The sequence below is a fragment of the Triturus cristatus genome, chromosome 2_2 (genome assembly GCF_964204655.1).
Source record: "Triturus cristatus chromosome 2_2, aTriCri1.1, whole genome shotgun sequence".
Lineage (NCBI taxonomy): Eukaryota > Metazoa > Chordata > Amphibia > Caudata > Salamandridae > Triturus > Triturus cristatus.
This window is the reverse complement of record NC_140582.1, coordinates 60,974,903-60,995,839: the sequence shown is the minus strand read 5'-3', so window position 1 is coordinate 60,995,839 and position 20,937 is coordinate 60,974,903. Positions and strand designations below refer to the sequence as shown.

The window sequence follows — 20,937 nt, the reverse complement described above, 5'->3', positions numbered from 1 at the left end:
GTGCTTCTTCAGACTCCACTCCAGATCAAGCACTCTTAAAAATGCTTATACATTGCAGTCCCCTTCATCTCATGTAATGTTTTCTGTGTGCGTTTGTGAGTGAGATATAAAGTGCTTCGCCCTACGAATACGCCAGTACGAGGGGCACTGTAAAGCAAATGAAATGTACGTGAGAGGGGTTATGGCGAGATGAGGGGCATTGTTCGAGGATGATAGTAAGGGAATCATTGAAGGGCCCCAAAAAAGATTGTCATATCCTGGTTTGCTCCAAAGTCATTATTTGCTGTGCTTAAAAGTGAATACTATTGAATGTATAGTGAAAAATGTGTTGTAGAATGCACCTGTGAAGAAGCGGCCCAAACCCCCCCACGAAGCGTCGACCCATTTCCCGCACATTGATCGTGGTTTCCTTCCTTCCTGGGTCAGGATGATGACGGCAAGAGCTGGGAGGAGAACCAAACACTGAGAAACGACTTTCGTTCTTTTGCGCAGGACAGATCTGCATCAAAGGAACCAACTGACCAATCGAGAGGCGGGGGTGTACCACTTGTCACCCAATCAGCGCCCAAGCGAGAGGGAGGCAGAAAAAAGGACAATAAAGACAAAGGAAGAGAAGGCCGAGGAGAATGCCATCATCAAGCTATCATGGCTGAAGAAGGGTGAAACCACGAAACCGGTCCTAGGATGCTTGTTTCCGGTCCAGGGAGGACCTGGCTTGGCAGTTTGGGCTGGACTGTTTCCATGAGGCACAGGGTCAAGACTGATTTGCATATGGCCAGGTCTAAACTGGTTTGGCAGGGTGAGCAAAAGAATGGTGGATTTAACCCAGATCTCTTGACTGGGGGTGAATGTTTTGATTTGTTCTGCATTCCGTCCATCAATTGTGTGTCTTTTGCTGTCAAATAAATAAGGCATTGGAAACACTTTGGGAAGCATGGACCTAGTCGGCATCTGACAGTGCCTATCCGGTGTCGTGTCGGAGTCTGGAGTAACGATGGCGACGACTGCGTCACTGGAGTTGGCGCTGAGGAAGGTTTCAGTGTCGCTGGTGGCTCTGCTCCGGATCCAGCAAAGGATCCATGGGGCCTGAATGGTGCAGAGGATGAACCTGCTGACGTGGGTCTAGTAGCGGCCCCTTCTGCCCCAGTGGGCCTGATGGTGCTCCAGAAGGGTTGGCTGCCCAAACATGAGGTGCATGGCCTCATAAAACGCCTTCAGCTGGTGGGGGGGGGTTGACTGCTCAGCTCCGGGAAAATGTGGGAAGTGCGGAGCAGACCCAGGATCAGGTTCTGCCAACTTAGGGCCTTAAGTGTTGACACTCCTGTGTCTCATCAGAAGACTTTGACAGACGAGGCGAAGACCTCTTCTACTTCTTTGACTTCTTGTGTTTGCGGAACTTATCAGACTTCTTCAACGACTGGAAATGCGGCAACAACTTTCGGGAGGGGCTCCACGAACAGTCCCAGAACGTTCTGCACAAACTGAACCCTCACACCAGGAGAGCATTCTCAAAGCAGTTAGACAAAACGTCGTAAAAGGCCAGTCAAAAAGTGACTGAGGGGTAGCTCAGACCGGATCAGAGCTATCTGGTGTGGAGAGGAAAGAGAGTGAAGTCCGCGCGCAGAGGTGGTACCTATATAGGTACTGCGCATGTCACTTATGTCATGGACAACGGCAATGCAGAACCAAACAATGTCACTTAACAGCGTGCTGGTGTACTGCTCGAAACTCTTCAGGATCCAGTCTGAGGCCTAAGGATATTCTAATGTAAGGAATATGTAGTTAGAAGTCTCTATCAGATGCATTTGATATGAGTGTCAATTGTTTGGATTTAATTGATATCAGCTGCAGGGTTAGGCATCTGTAACAAAGCTCATTGTGGGTGGTGAAATTCCCCTCAAATCCTTTTCCTTGGGGCCTGATCCCTCAAACAGTTGGTAATCTGCTGCCACTAGCGATTACTCAAAGGAACACCAAGGCATTCCAAAGGAGGCGGCATCACTCATAGAAAGACCATCTCACTGACGTGACAACTAGCATCTGCAACATTACAAGCCACAGTTAGTGTGCACAGTAGCTCACGCCCATTGACACCACTTACCATAACGCTGGTACCACTGTGTGCCGGGCCTAAAATTAACCAGAGTGGGTTTTAAATGTGCTCCGATAATAATCTTATATGTTTTCTGTTTCAAATCTAGGCTCCCCCAAAATATGGTATAGCCTAGATACAACCAGAGTAAAGTCACCTGCACCCTACGTGATGTTACTTTAATAAATAGTGTCCTGCTCGTCGTTCTACTATCTGGAGTGCCCTGAGCGCTCTCGGACATATCAGCATCCTATAGTCTTCAGTGAAGAACTGTAGGAGCGGTGCCCAGGTCTTTGCAAAACTTGTCATAAAGTGCAGCCGTGATTTTCTCCATCTCCAATATCTGCCAAAGTCTGTTGTAACAATCTCATATGGCAGAAGGCTGTGTCTTAACCAACAACAGTACTATACACAGCTTTGCTGTCAGTAATAGAGTATTCACCAAGTGACGTTGTCGCCATTCAGATGGTTCGGAATCCCACCTAGTATAATGCTAATCGGAAACTAGGTGATTGTAGCTTTAGTTATTTCCTCCGTCTTTTTCAGCACATCCACCCACAAAAGGCTGGCAATCAACCCACAAAATGAAATTTTACTCTATTTTTTTCTAATTAGTTTTAGGATTTTAAAGGTAAGGTATGAAATATGTTTTACCATCAAATAGCGCAGACCAAGCATAAGGTATCACTTCCTAAATAGGTAAAACACACAGACCCACCAGCCAAACGACTAGTATCCCAGTATACAAATGTCTTTGGTGTTTCTTTTAATCCGGGTTTTAGTCACAAATGTCTCTGATGTCCATCTAGTTTTTAGTTACTGATATTCAGATAGGGACACAGTCTACTAGATTTAACTCACAGGAGTCCAGCTGTTAGCCAAGACCAAGCTGGTAATGCTTGCTGTATCTGCTAGAGACTACTAGCTGCAGATTCCTTAACGTAGAATTATCCCCAGGCGTGAGACTGGACCCGGAAAACTTTCTTGCCCAGCATCTCTGCGCGCCGGGGGGCGGTACTACATGACTCTGCCCCGACGTCCTCCGCGGGCGCGACGTCAGCGAGGTCACATAAGACCCACCGCGGCGCGCTGACATCAGTTTTCTTCTTTTACGCGTGCAACGCGGACCCGGATCGTGTTCCTGGCCTGTTTTCAGGCCTTCCTTTTACGCTTAGCGTTTTCTTGGGTACAGTGTGCGAATGCCTTCGGACTTCAAGACGTGCTCGTCTTGCGCGCGCCAGATGTCGGCGACGGATCCTCACCCCATCTGTATGTGGTGTTTGGGGGAGCACCACGATTCCACGGACTGCGAGGCGTGTCAGCAAATGAAGCCGAAGTACTGGCGGGAGCGCCGGATGAAACTCCTTTCGGCCCGCATGTCCAGGTCGGCGTCATCGCCCCGTCCGTCCCCTGCGGAGGGCTTCAAGAACTGCTGCTTCCGTCTCTGACATCATTTCTCTCCACGGCCGCAAGGGCGTCGCTCACCTGTTGGTAAGTGTCGCAGTTTGTCCCCGAGGCACGGTCCCCGGCCTGTCGGGGGCGTGGGTTCTCCGCAGGTGGTGCGGCACCATGCGTCGTCACCCTATTCGCCGTTCCCCAGCACGGGGGCGACCAGAGCCCAGATGGAGGCCTATGCGGTGGCCTTGCAGGCCTCTTCGGCTCTTCCCTCTCTTCCTGGGACGTCTGCGGATTCCTTGCCGCGTGCGGGAACTCCTGCGGCATCGCCGGCGGCTCCGGCGCTGACTGGTTCGGATCCAAGTTTGGAGGATGTGCTGCCGTCGGGGTGCGGCTCTTTGGGGTTCCCTCCTTCAGACCACGGCGCCTCTGCCTCGCCGCAAACCCCCGCGGGGGTCCCTGTGGTGTTGCGGGAGGTTGCTGGTGCTTGGGGCGCATCCTCGAGTCCCCCTCGGTCCTCTGGGCAGTCGGCGGCCTTGTCCGAGGCGACGCCACTCAGGTGCCGGCGGCTGCTGGCCCTGGCGGTGCCGCACGGGCCGGCTAGCGGTCGGGGCGTGTCCCCGGGCCCCCCTCGTCCCTCCACCCAGTCGGCTGCCTCATCAGAGGTCAAGTCGCTGCCTTTTCGGCGCCGTTCCTTAGCCCCGGCTCCGACCCAGCCCAGGTCTCCCGCACCGCCCGTTGTGGCGGAGGTCGTTCCGGCGTCCCCTTCGGCGCCGGTCGACGTTGACCTGACGGCGGTGGTGGACTCTACGGCGGTGGACTCTACGGCGCCGGTCCGACGTCGGGTCGTTGATTCGTCTTCGGACGCCCCCTCTTCTCCAGAGGTTCGGCAGCTGTTGTTTCATCTTCTCCGGAGACGGGTCGTCGCGTAGTGGCTTTTCCCTGGCGTCTTCTAAGCATGGCTCTTCGTCGTCGCCGCGCCCGCAGTCTTCGCCAGAGGCGCCTCAGGTTCTCCATTCATCGGTCCACCCTCCCCCGTTTCGTGCTTGGCCGTTCCTTCCTCCGGTTGGGCTGGGGGACGGCCGTCTTAGCTTGCAGCCGTCGCCCACGGAGGAACTGCTTTCCCCGCCGCGGGGTCCTACGGAGGCGAGTGCTGCCTTCTCTCGGGCTGTTTCCACGGCTGCGGGCATCTTGCGCACGGGCGATCCAGCTGCCCATTTCTCCACAGATCATCTGCTTGAGGTTCTCCACCAGGGCTCTGGTGGACGGGAGCTGCTTCTTCCCTTCGAGGCTGCGCTCCACAATTCTCTTTTGGGGGCCTGGGGGCGTCCTGCCACGGGGGACCCAGTGCCCCAGCCTCTTCTGCACCGCCACCGTCCTGCTCCGCATAATCCTGTCTGTCTTTCCCTCCACCCTTCTACCAGGGGCCCTCTTTTACAGACTGCCTTTCCCTCCTTGCCATCGGTGTTGTCTCCCCCGTCGCGGGAGGCCCGCTGGTTGGATTCCTGGTTGTGCAACATCTTCGCCTCCTCCAGTGCTGCTTTGCGGGCCCTTAACACTCTTTGTGTATTAGCCAGAGCCACTTCTTGCTTATGAGATTCGGCAGAGTCCCTTATGCCTTCCGCTTCTCAGGAGGGTGCCTGCGGCGATCTGCGGCACCATGTGTTGGATGGCCGAGAGCTGGCGGCGTTTATTCTTCGCTCGGCTCTGGACGTTTCGGAGGTGCTTGGTCGTACCATGGCTACTTCGGTGGCCCTTCGTCGCCATGCCTGGCTACAGGATAGTGTTTTCCCTGAGAACGTTAGAGAACGGCTGGTTGACCTCCCCTTTGATGGCGCTCTATTGTTCCACGCCCCTGCGGATTCTGCCATTCAGAGGTTTCTTGCGGGGCTTCGCCCTCCTCCTCCTCCCCCTCAGTGACCTGACTGTCGGTCTGTGTTTTGGGAGGTGTTCTCCCGTTGTTTTCCTGGGGCCTTGTAATGGGTAGCCCAGGTTGTGTGTTCTGTCTGGTTGATGTGCCTTGGGGGTCCTTTTGTGGGCCCTTGGTGCTGTTGGCTGCTGGTCTGGCCCTTTTGCTGTCTTGTGGTTTTGGCTATTAGTAAGCCCGGTAGGCCCTGAGATTAGGCCTTCTGTCTCTTCTTTATTGGCTGCTTCGTAAGCCGTCCGTGGGTATTTTCTGCAGGTCTTTGTTTTGTCCTCTGGTGCGGAAATGTTTTCCTAAGAGGCGTTCCCATGGTTCTTGAGACGTAACCTACCCTATGTGGGGTACTTGTAACTATTACATAGCCCTGTCATGTACTGGGAAGGAGTGGTCATCCTTTCGGGTTCCTTGCTCTCCGTGGCGTCACGGTATGTCACAGGTGCGATCTTCTTGCCAATTGTCTTGGAGCAGCTTGCGCTAAGTCCGTCCTTCTCCTTGTCGCCATGCCGCTCGGCCGGTCTGGCCTGCTGTCTGCAGCATCGTGTTGTGGCTGTTCCGGATTTTTGTCCTGTGTTTTGGCTGGGTCCTCTGCCTGATGCTCCAGAAGGTTTGGCTTTCCTTGGTCTCTGTGTTCGGGTGGCCGGCTTGGGCCCGTTCTCCGTCTCCCTCTTATTTGCTGCCGGTTCCTCCACTTCTTCGTGGTAAGTGTGTGTGTGTTCTGGCCCGGCCCCTCCCGGGCCTCTGCCTTCGGTTGGCGTCTGCCTTTTCCTGGCTGCGCTGTTCCGTGGTGTTACCTGTTGCTGGCGACGCATGCCCGTGCAGGACTGCTTGTTCTACTCCACCGTGGTGCTCTTGATGTGTTTCCTTGCGCCCCTGCCTCTGGTTCCGTTGGGGCTTCATGTAACGGTGCTTTTCTTTTTCCTCCTGTGCTGTTGGCGGTGGCGCCGTTCTGGCCTTGTGCGCTGCCACGGTGTTTTCAGCTCTTTTCTATCTCTGTGCATGTGTTTCTTCCAGTGGGCCCTGCCGCTGGCTCTACCTCTTCTCACTGGGTTTGAAGTGACCCTTGTCTATCTTGAGGTTTTTGGGTGCTGTCAGCCCCTGCGGGGTGTTGTGCGCTCTCTCCTGGTTGGGCTTAGTATCTTCTGGCCTTTTCCTTCACGTTCTTGTGCCATGTCCCCTACTGGGGCCCCGGTCTCTCCTGGTGGGGAGGCTCTCTCGCAGGCCCTCCTCCCTTCTGGGTATAGTTAGGGTATCTATTCTACGTTAAGGAATCTGCGGCTAGTAGTCTCTATCAGATGTACAAGTTACTTACCTTCGGTAACGATGCATCTGGTAGAGACGATTCTAGCCACATATTCCTTCACGACCCACCCTTCCTCCCCGTTCTGCGAGGACCCTCTGCTTGGGTTTCTGCAGTCACCTCCCTCTGGGTGTCTTGTCTACTGTGGGTGTCCTCTTTGTTTTCATCCGATCAGGCTTCCCTCCAGCTGGTTTCTCTCCAGCGTGAGGGTCTACTTTTGCTCTTTCCCTCTGTTGTTAGGGTTTCTGATCCCCACCCGGTCTTCTAAGTTGGGGGTTCTTTTACCTGTCCTTTGACCTCCTTCTTCCTTCAGAAGTTATGGCCCTCCTTGGCAATGTAGTCTGCAGATGGATTACCTGTCCTTTGACCTTCTACTCCTTTAAGGCGGTATGGCCATCCTTGGCAGTGTAGTCTGGGGATGGATTGCTGTTGTTCCTCTGTTCCGGGCTTGTGGCCCTTCCCTTTGTGGTTGTAGTTGCAGACTCTCTCTCTCTCTTGTGTCACGGCGCTTTCCCATGCTTGTGCCTCCAGGATGGCTCTCGCCTTGGCTTGCAAGGTGGTTCCACAGAGTGGTGCTTTTTGCTTTTCTTGCTCTGGCCTGCTGTTGTCGCCTTCTAGTGCCTTGGTGCCACCTGGTGATGTTTCTCACCTTTCGTTTCTCTCTATTTTGTTCTCTGTTTTTTTCGCACACTGTTCCCATGCTCTACTCAGTTTTTTTGTGATGGCTCCGCGTAGTGGCGCGGAAAAAGTTCTCCAAAGCAAACTGACGTCAGCGCGCCGGGGTGGGGCTTATGTGACCTCGCTGACGTCACGCCTGCGGAGGACGTCGGGGCGGAGTCGCGTGGTACCGCCCCCGGCGAGCAGAGATGCTGGGCAAGAAAGTTTTCCGGGTCCAGGCTCACGCCTGGGGATAATTCTACGTTAAGGAATCTGTGGCTAGAATCATCTCTACCAGATACATCGTTACCGAAGGTAAGTAACTGTATTTTAAGGACAAGACAAACAATGGAGACCGTTTTTCGGTCTCACCTGGCGACGCAGCGCATGCGCGCTGCTCGCCTCGGCGAGATCTATTGTTGCCGCTTTCTGTGCCGAACGGGGACAGGACATGTTACGCGCCCGGACAAGCGATGTGCACGTGCGTGGCGCGCGCCCGGACAGGCGACGTGCACGGCTCGCGTCGTTTGAGCACAACCCTGCTGCCCCGCGCTTTCACGGCGACAGCTTGTTTTCTTAAGTTCGGGCATTGTAAGCTACTCAAAAACAAGATAGAGCAGAACATGACCCAACCTACCAGTAAACCAGGTCTAAAAGGACAGGGTGAGTGAGACCGAGAAAAGAAAACTAGGAAAAGGTGCACTTAGGTCTTCTGACCTCCCGCCAGTGCTTGAGGTGTTTGTGCAAGCCAAGAAGGAGTGACATGGCGCTCCCTCCGTGCCCACGCGTGACATCGGCCGCTGGAGAGGCCAGTGCCTGTGCCAGCGCCCCGACGCCAGAGGCGGCGAGCTGTAACGTCATCAGCATCTGTAGCAGGCCGGCGGTCAGGGGCATGCTGTCTGGGGGCCTCTGCGCCTCTCATCCGGCCCTTGCCGATCGATCCATCCCCGCTCGGTGCAGGAGACCTAGATAGACTGCCAGGGACTCTGCTTTGTCACGCTCCCTGCCGCCGTTTTTCACCCTCGCCTTCCGCAGGGGCATAGTGTCCTCACACTTCACTGGGACCACAACTGTCAAGACAAAAGAGGAAGTGTGACTGTTAAACTAACCCGAGGTAACAGGCGGATTGATAAAAAAAAAAAACCTTGGCAAAGTGGGGAAAGTTACAAATAAACATTCAAAACATTAATTTTAAGGGTTCGCGCATATACTGAGGTCAAGCAGAGAGGCCCGCTCAACCAGGAGACAACACTTGGAGTAAATCTGTGTGAGCTGTCAGGGGTTTAGGCTGCTGAAACGCAGAACCCCTGGAAGTGTCTTGCAACATGTCGTCAAATTATAGGCCTAGAATTTGGAGTACAACATAGCACATTCTCTAGTAGAATTATTTCACTACTTTGCAAAAGTTTTACCTCATTAGTGCCACTTTAACACCTCAATACAGCAATCATCAACTGAAGAGTAATGGTTTAACATTTGCAAAAAGGCTCGACTACTTCACAACATGACTTGTGGTCTTTATTTAGTGATTTTTAATCAGTTTGAATTAGGGACGCTTTACTTTTGAAATCTGCAAACTATGCAGCAGATGGTGGAAAGCAAGAGCGGTAAATCCATAATTTCACCATCCTGGGGTCCGTGTGCCGCGCTAGGACTGTCTGCTCTCAGGACATCTTAAGGATTTTGGGGGCCCTGGGCCAAGTGTATTTTGGGGGCCCCTGTTCGGAACAGCTTTGAATTTATGATCCAATTCCAGCTCTTTTATGCCCTCTTTGTCCAGGTCACTAACAGTGCTCACGCACACTCACCCAGATTCTAAACCTGTTTTACATGTAATATTTAGGGATAGTGACGTGTTTTCAATAGAGTTACACAGCAGCAGCTCACTCATAATACTGCAAATAATCTCTGACCTGACACCCTCCCATTTCTCATATGTGAGGTCCTGTTTTAATGTGAAAAGCTTTTTTTTAAAACATAACACACATCTATCTGCTAAATGTCTGTAATAGACTCTGACACATCACCCACATTACAAATAAATTAAAGGAAAAATGTATTTAAAACAATCTAAGAATTATTAAAGGTCATCAGGGAAAGAGTCTCCGCAGAACAGAGCCGACTCCATCAGGGGCCTCCCTGAAAGGCTTGGGCCCTGGGCCAGAGCCCAATTTGCCCATGCCTTAAAACGTCTCTGTCTGCTCTGCAGCCCCACAAAGTGCAGGCGTGAATATGGTGCTGTGGGGGAGGTTAGCATTTCCTAGGTTGAGGCTCGCTGTCTGTCGGGGATTTCTCATACTCCCCTAGCTTGCGACTTTATCTCCACCTCTCTTTCCTTCCGGGGTGTAGCTACAGCTGGCGCGAGCTGGAGCTGGTCCCGGTTGGAGTTGCAGCCAGCTACTTCTAAATTTGTGACCAGACATTCCCCAGAACCTAATCCCCAGTCACATTCTCCCTTGCGGCTTGGTGACCACTCAACCGGACGAATCTAAGACATAATTTTGTTGCTTCTCAATCTACGAATGATCACACCAACCTCCTACTAATTTAATTCACCTCAAAGACACTGGAGTAAATGAATGGAATGAGCTCTTTCAGTACACAAGCTTTATCCTGTTACCAAAAACAAGGGTTGGCAAATCCAATAAATAGGTCTTGCCTATGGTAGCTACTGGCTTTGGCAATGCTTTTTAGACATGTTGTATAGCAGCATGGCTACTGTGCAGCATGGATAAAAATAATACAACAAAAAAAGCCCTATGACGCAACCTCCACTAATGCACTTTTTTGTTACTAAAAAACAAACTGTGCACTGGGTTGGGGGACGAGGAAATATGGAAGGAGGGAGAGCAGGGGAGAAGAACATGGGGGGGGGACATGGGAGAGGCAACGGTGAAGAACACAAAGTAAAACATTCATAGAGGGCCAGATTTGTTCTTCATTTGACAAAGATAATGAAGCTTTTTGGTCCAACGTATATATTATAACAGCTATATGTATATTATGAAATCACAGTTATAACATTTTTCTCTTGAGCATCGATACACTGACTATTGTGTTCACAGCATGCAACAATCATCTCTGGTGCACTCTCAAGTTTCCCAAGTCAATGCACATGTAGCTTACTCAGACAAGATTTATTCTTCGCATGCTGCAACATAAAGCGTCATGTTACAGTGGGATAAACGAGGACCACAAATCCCAGAATTCAAAGGAAATATCTGGACTGACGAGCTTCTCATGTGAGGAAACGTCAATGGGGGAGCGCCCTTGAAGTATCATTGGGTTAAATGATCATTTGGTTGCGCACAGTTTTCTAACCACAGGTTAACCCCATCTTTGGACCTTCGGCTAAGTGCTTTTTAACTCCACACTTCATCTATCTTTGGGGCCTGAGGCACAGTCTTTCAGACCTCAGGCTTTAAAGAGCTATCTCTGATCCTGAAGAACAGGACGCCTGACACAGTGGCGTAGAGGGGGGGGGGGGGGGCAGAGGAAGCATCCGCTCCGGGCGGCACGAGTTTTGGGGAGGGTGGCTGCACCCCCGCTCTTACATGCATTTGGGGCGGCAAACGTAGAATTCATCGCCAGCACCCGCTCCCCGCTCTTCAGCGTGGCCGTGGGAGGCAGAGTGCCTAGCTACGCCACTGGCCTGACATGATCAATTAAAAGTCAGTTATTCATATCAAGAGTCAATTTACGTCTGGATTTTGGATATACAATTATTCACTGTCTCGAAGCCAGGATTTTTATTTTTGACCACAATGCGCTGAACTTTTCCTAATTAAACATGTCAATAGGCCTTCAAGAAACTAGCTAATAAGATATTGAAAAAGTTCTCGACTGAAACGGACAAAAGTGAGTTCTGAGGGATCACACGCCTGGTCCGTTATGCCCACACTCTCAACCAGCATTGAGCAAGAGTACATCTGTCAGACATTCTCCTAATCCAGCACCGCTAGGGAGGCATCCCTGAAGGGCCTAAGCCGCTAAAGACAGTGATTCACAGATCTTGCGGATTATATACATACCATGAAGAATCCATCGTATTTATTTTAGGTGTATGCCCTTTTTAGGTCGAGCCTGGGCAGCGCATGTGCTGCTCTGCGAGACATGCTGTATTCAGGTATGGACTTGAAGCTCCCCCTATTTTCCGACAATCTTTTCAATAGTCTCCTGTTACTGTCCTTTCTAAATCGTTGCTTTTGATTTATGAATATGCTTAGTAGTCCCTCCTTAGTAGCGCCTTGTCTGCATTTTTAACCTCCCATGAGTACTGGACTTTTTACGTGTGTTGTTACATGGTCTGTATTACCTACATGTTTGTGAACATTATTTCCTGTAATGATTTTCCCCTATTCTACCCACGACGTGCTTTCCTACAACCAGAACGTACAAAGTAAAGTGTATTTTCCCCGGTATTTATTTACTTTTTTAGTAGCACTATCGTAGGCCGCCCACTTTTTAAAAAATGTATTTGCTTTATTAGCATTTGCGTAATGCCACGCTTTAGCTTCCGAGGTTTAAAGCCAAAGCGCAGCGTGCCGCAATTGCTACAAAAGTAAATAAATAGGAAAAGAAAAGCGGGCAGATGCTGCATTTCTTTACTTTTGTAGAAATCTCGGCACGCCGCACTTGAACTTTAAACATCTAAAGCGGGGCTTTCTACGAAAGTAAATAAATAGAAAAACAATGCGATGGCCGCCCGCCTTTTTTTTTTTTAAACTATTTACTTTTGTAGCAATTGTTTTCAAACAAGGTGTGAGAAAGTGCCATCTTTCTTGCATGGTATTCCCCCACTTTTTGCTGAATTGCTGAATTACTGAGTGTGCCCTGGACTCCTGCCAATCAGATGCCCAGGGCCTATGTTCCTTCCCTAAAGACCTAAAACACAAATTGGCAAACCCTGGCCACATGTCAGCCCCTGGTAAATGGTACCCTAGGTACCCAGGGCCTTGTGACCAGGGAAGGCCTCTAAGGGCTGCAGCACCTGTTGTGCCACCCTTAGAGGCCCTGTACCCTAACACACACACTGCCCTTGCAGGCTGAGTGTCTGGGTACCAGACAAAACAGAGAGTCGACATGGCACACATCCCTGTGTGCCATGCCCACCACCTACACTGCCCTGGCATACATCAGCTACCCCTCTAGCTGGGTGCCCTATGCCAGTGGTGTGGGCACAGAAGCACGAGCCCTGTGCCCCTACAGTGCTGCCATTTAAGAGTACATGGTGCTGAGAGCTCGTCAAACACGAACTCCACAGCACCATAATGGCAACACTGAAGACTGAGAAGTTTGTTATCAAACTTCTCAGCACATTAAACCCGCACTGATGCCAGTGTGGGATTTAATGTACCAAGCACCCCAGAGGGCATCTTAGAGATGCCCCCTAAAACCTAACCTACAATCCACGTCTGGTCTGGGAGGCTGCCTAGGCTGCCACACAGCAGACATGTTGCTGGACCCCTGGGTAGGAGAGCCCCTGCTCTCCTGGGCCTGCAACAATGCACATCCTGGGCGAGGTGCTAGATCTCCTCCCCCAGGATGGGCAGGGGGAAGCTTCAAAGGCATGCCGCCTCTGTGAGCTTCCCCAGGCCACTGGCAACCCCCACTCTGGTGGGAAGCCTGGCCGAAAACCCCAAATAAGGACAGGGGATGTGCCAGCCTGCCAACCCCACCCCTCAGTTGGGGGAGGCGAGGTGAAGCACATCTCCGGGCACTCGCCATCTTGAAGATGGGAGGCCCTACCCAATCAGGACTAGGCTACTGCCCCCCTCCCATAGGAGAGAGGCAGGATAGGGGGTGTACCCACCCCAGGACAGGGACCCATTGGTCCCTGCCCTTCACCTACCTGTAACGCCCCTAAATCTAGTATTTAGGGGCACCCTGAACCTTCCTTCCCCAGATTCCGAAATGCAAAGAAGAGCAAGAAGAAAGAAGACCTGCCCTACAGCTGCTAAGAAGAGGAAGACACCAACTGCTTTGACCCCAGCCCAACCGGCCTGTTGACCCTCGAACCTGCTCCTGCTACAACCCGGCATCTCTTGTGGCCAGCAACCTCACAAACCCCGGAGGACCTGGCTACCTTTTGGCTCTAAGCACCTGGGACTCCCATGAGTAGAGGCTCTATTCAAAATCAGCTTCTAATCCCTGGCATCAGCCCGGAACCGCGAAACCTGCACACTCTGCACTCACTCTGTGAACAAAGACCACGAGGACGACCCCCCGGCGACTGTGACCCAGAATCCGGCACCCAAGGACTTCCCTCGGCGCTCCTGACGACGCCTGCAGCCTCAGAACCAGGTACCCCCAAACCGCGATCAACAGAGGGTAAGATTTCCCGACACCAAAAAGCACCCCTGCACCCGGCGCCCTGTGGCTCCCTGTGCCCGACTCCTGGGTACCTACCTATCCTCCAACTACCCACCTTACCTCTCGAAGTGGTGGTGGCACCTGAAGAATCTTCGTCCCCGAGCTTGCAGTCTTTTTCTAACTCGGAGCTTTCCCATTGAAACCAATTGAGCGCCCGAAGGCTCAAAAGCACCCTGCACCCAGCCGCCTGAGTGGCCCTGGCAGTGTAACCTTTGCACCTTTCTACTTCTCCATTTGTCCTGAGCAAGCGACCAGGAGCCCAGCTCCCACAGCCACGTGGCCTGCTAGTCAGCAGCCACCAACCAAGGCCCCCCTGCCTCCCATAGGATAACATTGGGCCTAACTCACTCTGCACCCGGCTGCCCCTGTGCCGCTGAGGGTGTAACAACTGTACCTACCTGACCCTGGGAGACCCCTGAGTCTGTGCCCAGAACCTTAACTTTGCCAGTCGAGCACTTACCTGAAAGCCGATAACTCAATTTTCTCCATAGGGTAACATTGACTGATTTCTTCTAAGTGTGGAGTTTTCAAAACTTAAAATATTCACCAAAAATCAGCCGAGTAATGAGAACGAAAATACTCACCTGCTATTAGGTGAGCTCCCAGTGCTAGATCTTGGTGCCGAGCACTGACCCTGAAAAATATTCACAACCGTACTTACCAGTAACCCAATTTTCTTCCATAGGGAATCATTGTCTGTTTTTCTGTGAAATTTCTTCTAAGTGTCGATTTTTGCAAACTTCAAATATTCTTTAAAAATCGTACAAACTGTGAAAACGTGATTACTTACCTGCTTTAGATAGAGGTCCCAGTACTGAGTCTAGGCACCCAGTACTGGATTACAAAAGTAACGAGAACATACTATACCTGCAACTTGAATTTTTTTCCATAGGGAATCATTGACTGTTTTCTATGAAATATTTTCTAAGTGTCAACTTTTAAAATAGCAAAATATTGTCTAAAAATCATAACCGCAACTAAGTCGACTTTTATCACATGTTTCTGAGAACTGACCCAGGACTGAATCTAGGATCCAGTCCTGGAATTACAAAAATAATCCTGAAAGTAATCTATTGCAAATAACTTAAAACTTCCATTGAACTCAATGCATTATTGTGTTTGAACTTGTGTTGCCTATTGCAACAATCTGTAACTTTCTACAAAAGTCAATTGCATATTGCAAAAGTATTTATCCAGAGCATCTCATTCTGAGAAAGTATATTTTGATACCTATGGTTGGTTCTAAAATAAAACAAGCCTATATTTTTTATATATAAACCATAGGCCTAGAGTTCAGTTATTGAGTGTGTGAGACCATTTGCTGGCTGAGTGTGTGCAACAAATGCTTTACACTGTCCTCCGATACTACCTTACTGCTCGACCAAGCTACCACTTTAGAGAGTAAGGTTATATCTAACTTTAGCCTCTGCCAAACCTCTGGGGACTGTGGACTTTGTACACACTGTACCTATTTGGGAACAGTATATACAGAGCCACTTTCTCACACAAGGCGCCCGACATGCTTCATGTTTTAACAAGGCGGCCGTGCTGCCGTTATGTATTATTTTTCAACTCCGCGCCCAATGCGCTTTTAACACGGTGGCCAGCGTGCTTCTTAACTCTTTAATGAGTCTGTGTGAGTGTCTGCCTGTGTGTGTGTGCACGCCTGTGTGTATGCTTGTGTGAGTGCTTGTGTGTTTGCCTGTGTCTGCTTCTGTGTGTGACATTTGGAATGCAATAGGTCTCACATTTGTGAGAGTTTAAGCAATTGCCACTATCAATGGCAAGCCTTTTATTTATGTGTTAGTTTTTAAAACATAAATAACACATTTTCATTTACAACGCCAGTATCTTCAACTCTCGTAAATGCGAGACCTATTGCATTGCAAATGCTTGTTTAGGTCTAGCCTGGTCAGCGCATGTGCTGCTCTGTGAGGCATGCTGTATGCAGTTATGGTCTTGAATTCAATTGGCTCTTGTTGCTGTCATTTCTAAATGGTTGCTTTTGATTCATGAATAGGCTTCGTAGTCCCTCTTTAGTATTGCCTTTTCTAGATTTGTAACCTCCCATGAGGACTGGCCCTTTTACTTGTGTTTTTTACACAGTATGTTTTATTTACAGTCTGTGAGTGCTATTTTCTTTAATGATTTTCTCCTATTGCAGGCACAACATGCTTTCCTCCAACGGTCCACGCTTTGCCTCCGGGCACCGCGCTTTAGGTTTCAGCTCAGCACCCGCTTTTACATTTATATTACCAGTGGCGGCAAAATTGCACCTTTTCATCAACGTTTTTTTTTTGTTGCAACGCTGCACACTTTTACTATAGCGGCTGCGCACCTTTTATTTCCTCGGGCCTTTCTTTGTGCGGGCTTGCTGTATTTAATAGTTTTTGTTTTAAAGCGCACCATGCCACGCTTTCGCATTAATGGTGCCTGCACCCCTTTCTTTAAACGCTGCTCACCCTATTCAGCTTATTGTTAAGCTCAATACAGCAAGCTGCGTCTAAAGTTTGTGCTTGGAGTTTGGTCTCCCATTTGCAAGAGTTTGAGCTATTGGCATTGGAAGTGACTGCCTTTTAATTGTGTTAGTTTCACAACAGATAAATAAAAGGCATTGTCATTTACAATGCCAATAGCTTAAACTCTCGCAAATGCGAGACCTATTGCATTGCAAATGCTTGTTTTCTTTTTTTACTTTGGCATACTAACTATCGAGACAGTTTTTGTTCTTTACATTGCCTTTATGTTGATATCTTCTGGTCATACTCCAGGTTTTCGAGTGGTTGGAGCACCCAAGGGACTGAAGGCACCCCCAAGGGTCGGAACCAGGACTAACTGGTTCCTGAGTCTTTAGACTAGATCCTTGCCGTGACTACAACTGCCAGGATCTCTGGCACTGTGAAGGCTAGACATGTAATTAGACCTATTCTTGATTTAGAGCGTTCTTCTACTGCCAGCAGAACCAGATTCTACGCTGGGCGTTTGAAGGTTGACTGCCACCTTGTTCTTCTGGGGCCAGAGAAATGAACATACACACACCCTCTGGCTCAGTTTGCTGTGTCCACTAGACACAGACCATGTGAGAAAGGTCTTTTTTGGCGCATGAAGAGAAAATGGGAAAAGAAATAGGCAAATTGAAAAAAAATGTGCCTAAGTATAGAGGAACATCATGTCCTTACAAAGATTAGTATTTAACTAAGATCATTGTGTACCTGAGAGGGGTTGGGGCGTAACCGGGGGTTTCCCAAAACCTTTAGGGAAACTATTGATCTTGGTCAGGCTTAATAACCTATGTCCTCCTGCCAATCCGGATTTATTTGGTTGTGCACAGTTGTTGTTTCTGATGCTTGTATGCAGCAAGTACGTGGCAATGAGTTCATGATTACTAAGGGTTACTGACTGACCTTCCTTAAATTTGGCCTGAGCTGCCCAGTGGCAAGGTTAGCGTCTATCAAGGCTTACAAAAAGAGAGGCACTTTATTGCTTTTTTTTTTATAGTACATAAATGTGATGATCAAGTGCTTGTGTCCGGACATCGCAGTCCTTTCTATGTCATCCCCTTTATCTGTTCCCTGGTTTTGCCCTAAGACTGTAGCCACTACAGTGCTAACCACTCTGGATTAAAGCTACAGGAATGAGTCGTGGCAGCTCTGTATTTTAAGCTCGTGGTGTTGATGATCGTTTTGTATCTGAGGAGTCTTTCATGAAACAGACAGATGAGATTGTTTTTTGGGCAGTTGGTGGTTGTGCTGTGTGTGGTGCGGTTGCTGTAGTCATGCAGTTACAATGAGGTTATCCACAATTCATGTCATAAGCGATTTTCCTCAGGCTGCTTTTTGCACGTTTGTGCAATATTTATATAGTGTTCATCTATACTAAACCCAGCTCTATCTTGCAGTATTTAAGGTGACCCCCCAAGATGCAGCGTTGTTGTGGAATCGCCAGCAGCCTGCAACCCCCCAAGCGTCAGAAGGAGTTGTTCGCCTCCGTGGCCTTCCATACAGCTGCACGGAAGAGGACATCGTGCAGTTCTTCACAGGTGTGCCATTTTTTCATTTTTGTGCTTGTAGACCACTTAAATTCAAGTGATATAGACGGTATGATGCGTTTATTTTTACACTTGATTTAGTAAAACATTCTCGTCGTGAAGGAGCGATGTCCTTGTGTTAAGTGTTATTTTCACCATTAGGTCCTGGCGTTTATGCAATTATCTCTCAGTTAAAATTGTTGAATTTCCTTTACCATTCCAACCCTCCCAAAACATCTGTATTCAATGTATAGATGCAGAACACGTTCCAAAGTGGGCGATGGCAAGCCCGTAGTTATGGTTCACCCTACTAGTCCATCGGGAAAGCATTTTTTGATCATTAGTAGTGTTGGCGCTGGTTGATGAGAATGTATTAAACCTAACAAAAAAGTCGATTGCACTTGAGTCTGGTTTTTGCACAGTCGCGTTTAAATGGGGGTGAGGCGTTCAAGACTGGAGGAAGGATCCCATATATGTATTGATTCCCAACAGCTGAGGAGCAGCGCACGTGCCTCTTGGGTACTCCCCAGGTGTGCTCAATGGTCGGGGAGCAGACTTTGTGCGCAGTCCATAAAGCCTCACCATTGTGTGGGTCACCTGTACATGAGTTATTGGGCACTTTCAGCGGCACAGGATTCCAAAAATACAGTGGGCCTTGTACTCCCTTCAAAGAGTGGGAGGCGAAAAAAATACATACGTACTCTGTTTGTGCCCAAGAGGAAGGAATAAAAAAATCTGCGTAGACCCCATCGTACATAGGAAAGATTCGTAATTGGGAGTATACCCTTTGAGAAAAGAGAAGGAACTCTGCGGGAGTCTGCTTTAATCCTGCACAGCGAGAGTGAAATAAAACTGCTTTCTCTGAAGAGTAAGTAGATCCTGTACCACAAGCACTTCTGGAATTGGAAGAAAATCCACTCCAGGAAACACCCATAAATTGGGACTCAGTGTGTGGCAGAGGAAGGGAGTTGTAGTGAGGATGAGCCAAGGCATAAAAAGCAGAGTCTGACTGTAAAATTCAACGTTCATATTTGTGTTTTTTGTCTGCAGCAAAGAAGTTGGCAGCGAGGACGAATGTGACAGTAAATCTGATCTAGCTTACTTAATTGGTCACAAAGAGGCTGTATTTTTTTTTGAAACCGTTTATTACAGAATCCAAAAAATATACAAAGATGGGCCTACAACCTTCAGGCCGGCCGCTAGCAAACAGAAGGAGCATGTAATACAGACAATAGAACGCACGCTGCGGCAAAAGGGAATTCACAGGAGTTGAAAGAGGCGTTGGCAGCCACACCATCCGGACCCCACACGACGGTTTCATTTTTATATAAATAACAACAAAAAACAAGTCCACAAGGCAACCCACAGTCGGAAACAACAGCATGTGCTCCCCTAGGGGGGGGACCCCACCGATTCATAGGAATATCGAGGGGGGGAATAGGTCAGGACGGGGACTAAGTAAACTCATTGCCCAGAACCGGGAAGACAAACAGGCTAAGGAGACGGGGCAGGTGACGGATCAGGCAGTAGCGGCGGGGTACAGATTCCCCCACGGTAAGCGTTCCAGGGGCCCCATACTTTCACCCATGTCCCAGGCTTACCTCTCGCAACATACACCACCTTTTCCCGAAACATACACCAATCCATGTTGTCCTTCCACGCCGAGACAGTCGGCGACCTCTGGGAACCCCACAGTTGCGCAATGTCACGTTTGGCCACCATATATCCCAGAGTCGCCCACCACGTCTGCGGCACTGAGTAGTCGGTTGGCTCCCATACATTCAAAAGACATCTCCTCGCCTCAGGCAACAGCGGCACATGCGTAACTACCTGCAAAACCTCATGCACACCACGCCAGAATCGCACCACCTCCGGGCATTCCCACAGAATATGGAGTAAGGTCCCCAAAGAACCACGCTTACACAACCCGTCCACAGCATAGCCCATACGCATCAGCCTCGGCCCCGTAACATAGACCCTATGGAGTATCTTGAGCTGGACGAAGCGAAGGCGGGCCGGTATGGCCACCTCTTTCGGGGAGGCCACCGCAGACACCCAGTCCTCGTCATCCAGCTCCAATCCATCAGCCCCCCACGCCTCACGAAGGCCGGTCAGCAGTCCCGAACGGTCATTGATGAGCTTTTTGTAAATTAATGAAATCGTGCCGTCCGGGACATGCCCATCTAGCACTCTATCCTCCAGAGGGGAGTACTCCGGGATGGAGGCAACGTCTGGAAATACGGAGCACAACGCATGACGGATCTGCATATAACGAAAGTACTCCCTGTCCTGCAGCTGGAATTCTGTCTGCAGCCCATCGAACGTTTTGAATCCCCCCCCCCTCGTCCAGAGATCGCCCACCCTGCTGATGCCTAAAAGAGGCTGTATTTTAAAATATTTTACAGGTTTAGATCTCCTGCTGCAAAGATCCTTGTTTGCCGAGCAGTTTTATGGTGATTATAACTGGAAGATAACTCTAGCATTTAATGCAATTCCGGAAGAGTTCTTTGTTTTGTCCAGTAAACAGTTTTGACTCATAAAGTAGCATAGAGGGTTACTATGCCTGCTGCAAAACACATTGTGTAACATGCAGATAACAGATTTGTATTTTATGTGGATAGAAAAGTGGATTACTGCTATTGATAACAGATCCTTTGGTTACTTCCAGCTGTAAACGTGCACTAAAGAGCTGCATGCAAACTGCAAGTCATGGATTTATATTCTTATTAAATATTTTTGCCATTGTTTTAAGTTTGCAAAGAAGGGTTCTTGAGCAGCAATCAACTCTTGTTACTACTGGCAACCCCAGTCACTGAATTACGTTTTAAATCCTGACGTTGTGCTTCTCCTCATCATGTGCTTTTCACATGTAATGTGTAAAAGTATAGACTATATTTGACTCCTACACCTTCTAACCCAAATTGTCTTATATAACCTTTCCTGTACATTCATTTACACATTTATTATTTATTGCCTCTCCGTGTGATTTAAAGTACTCTGGCAATCTACATGGGGATGAGTAGTGCCATAAAAGATTTTTTAAATAATTAGAAAGTGCCATTTAAATTGTTATCTGTGTAATGCTCACCCATGCAGATACATCTTGGGCCGTATTAAAGTAAGTGCCTCCGGGTCGCAACAGGTGTTTGCGCTCGCTTTGCGCACCTCCAGGG

General features: G+C 49.3%; 1 protein-coding gene across 2 annotated transcripts in view; it reads left to right on the top strand.

The window, feature by feature from the left end:
- Positions 1 to 20,937, top strand: part of GRSF1 (G-rich RNA sequence binding factor 1) — a 300,991-nt gene that overhangs the window by 61,117 nt on the left and 218,937 nt on the right. For both annotated transcript variants that reach the window (XM_085640993.1, XM_085640994.1), the window contains exon 4: positions 17,636 to 17,776. In XM_085640993.1, the coding sequence (XP_085497119.1) occupies positions 17,636 to 17,776 (141 nt within the window). The remainder of the gene's footprint in view (positions 1 to 17,635; positions 17,777 to 20,937) is intronic.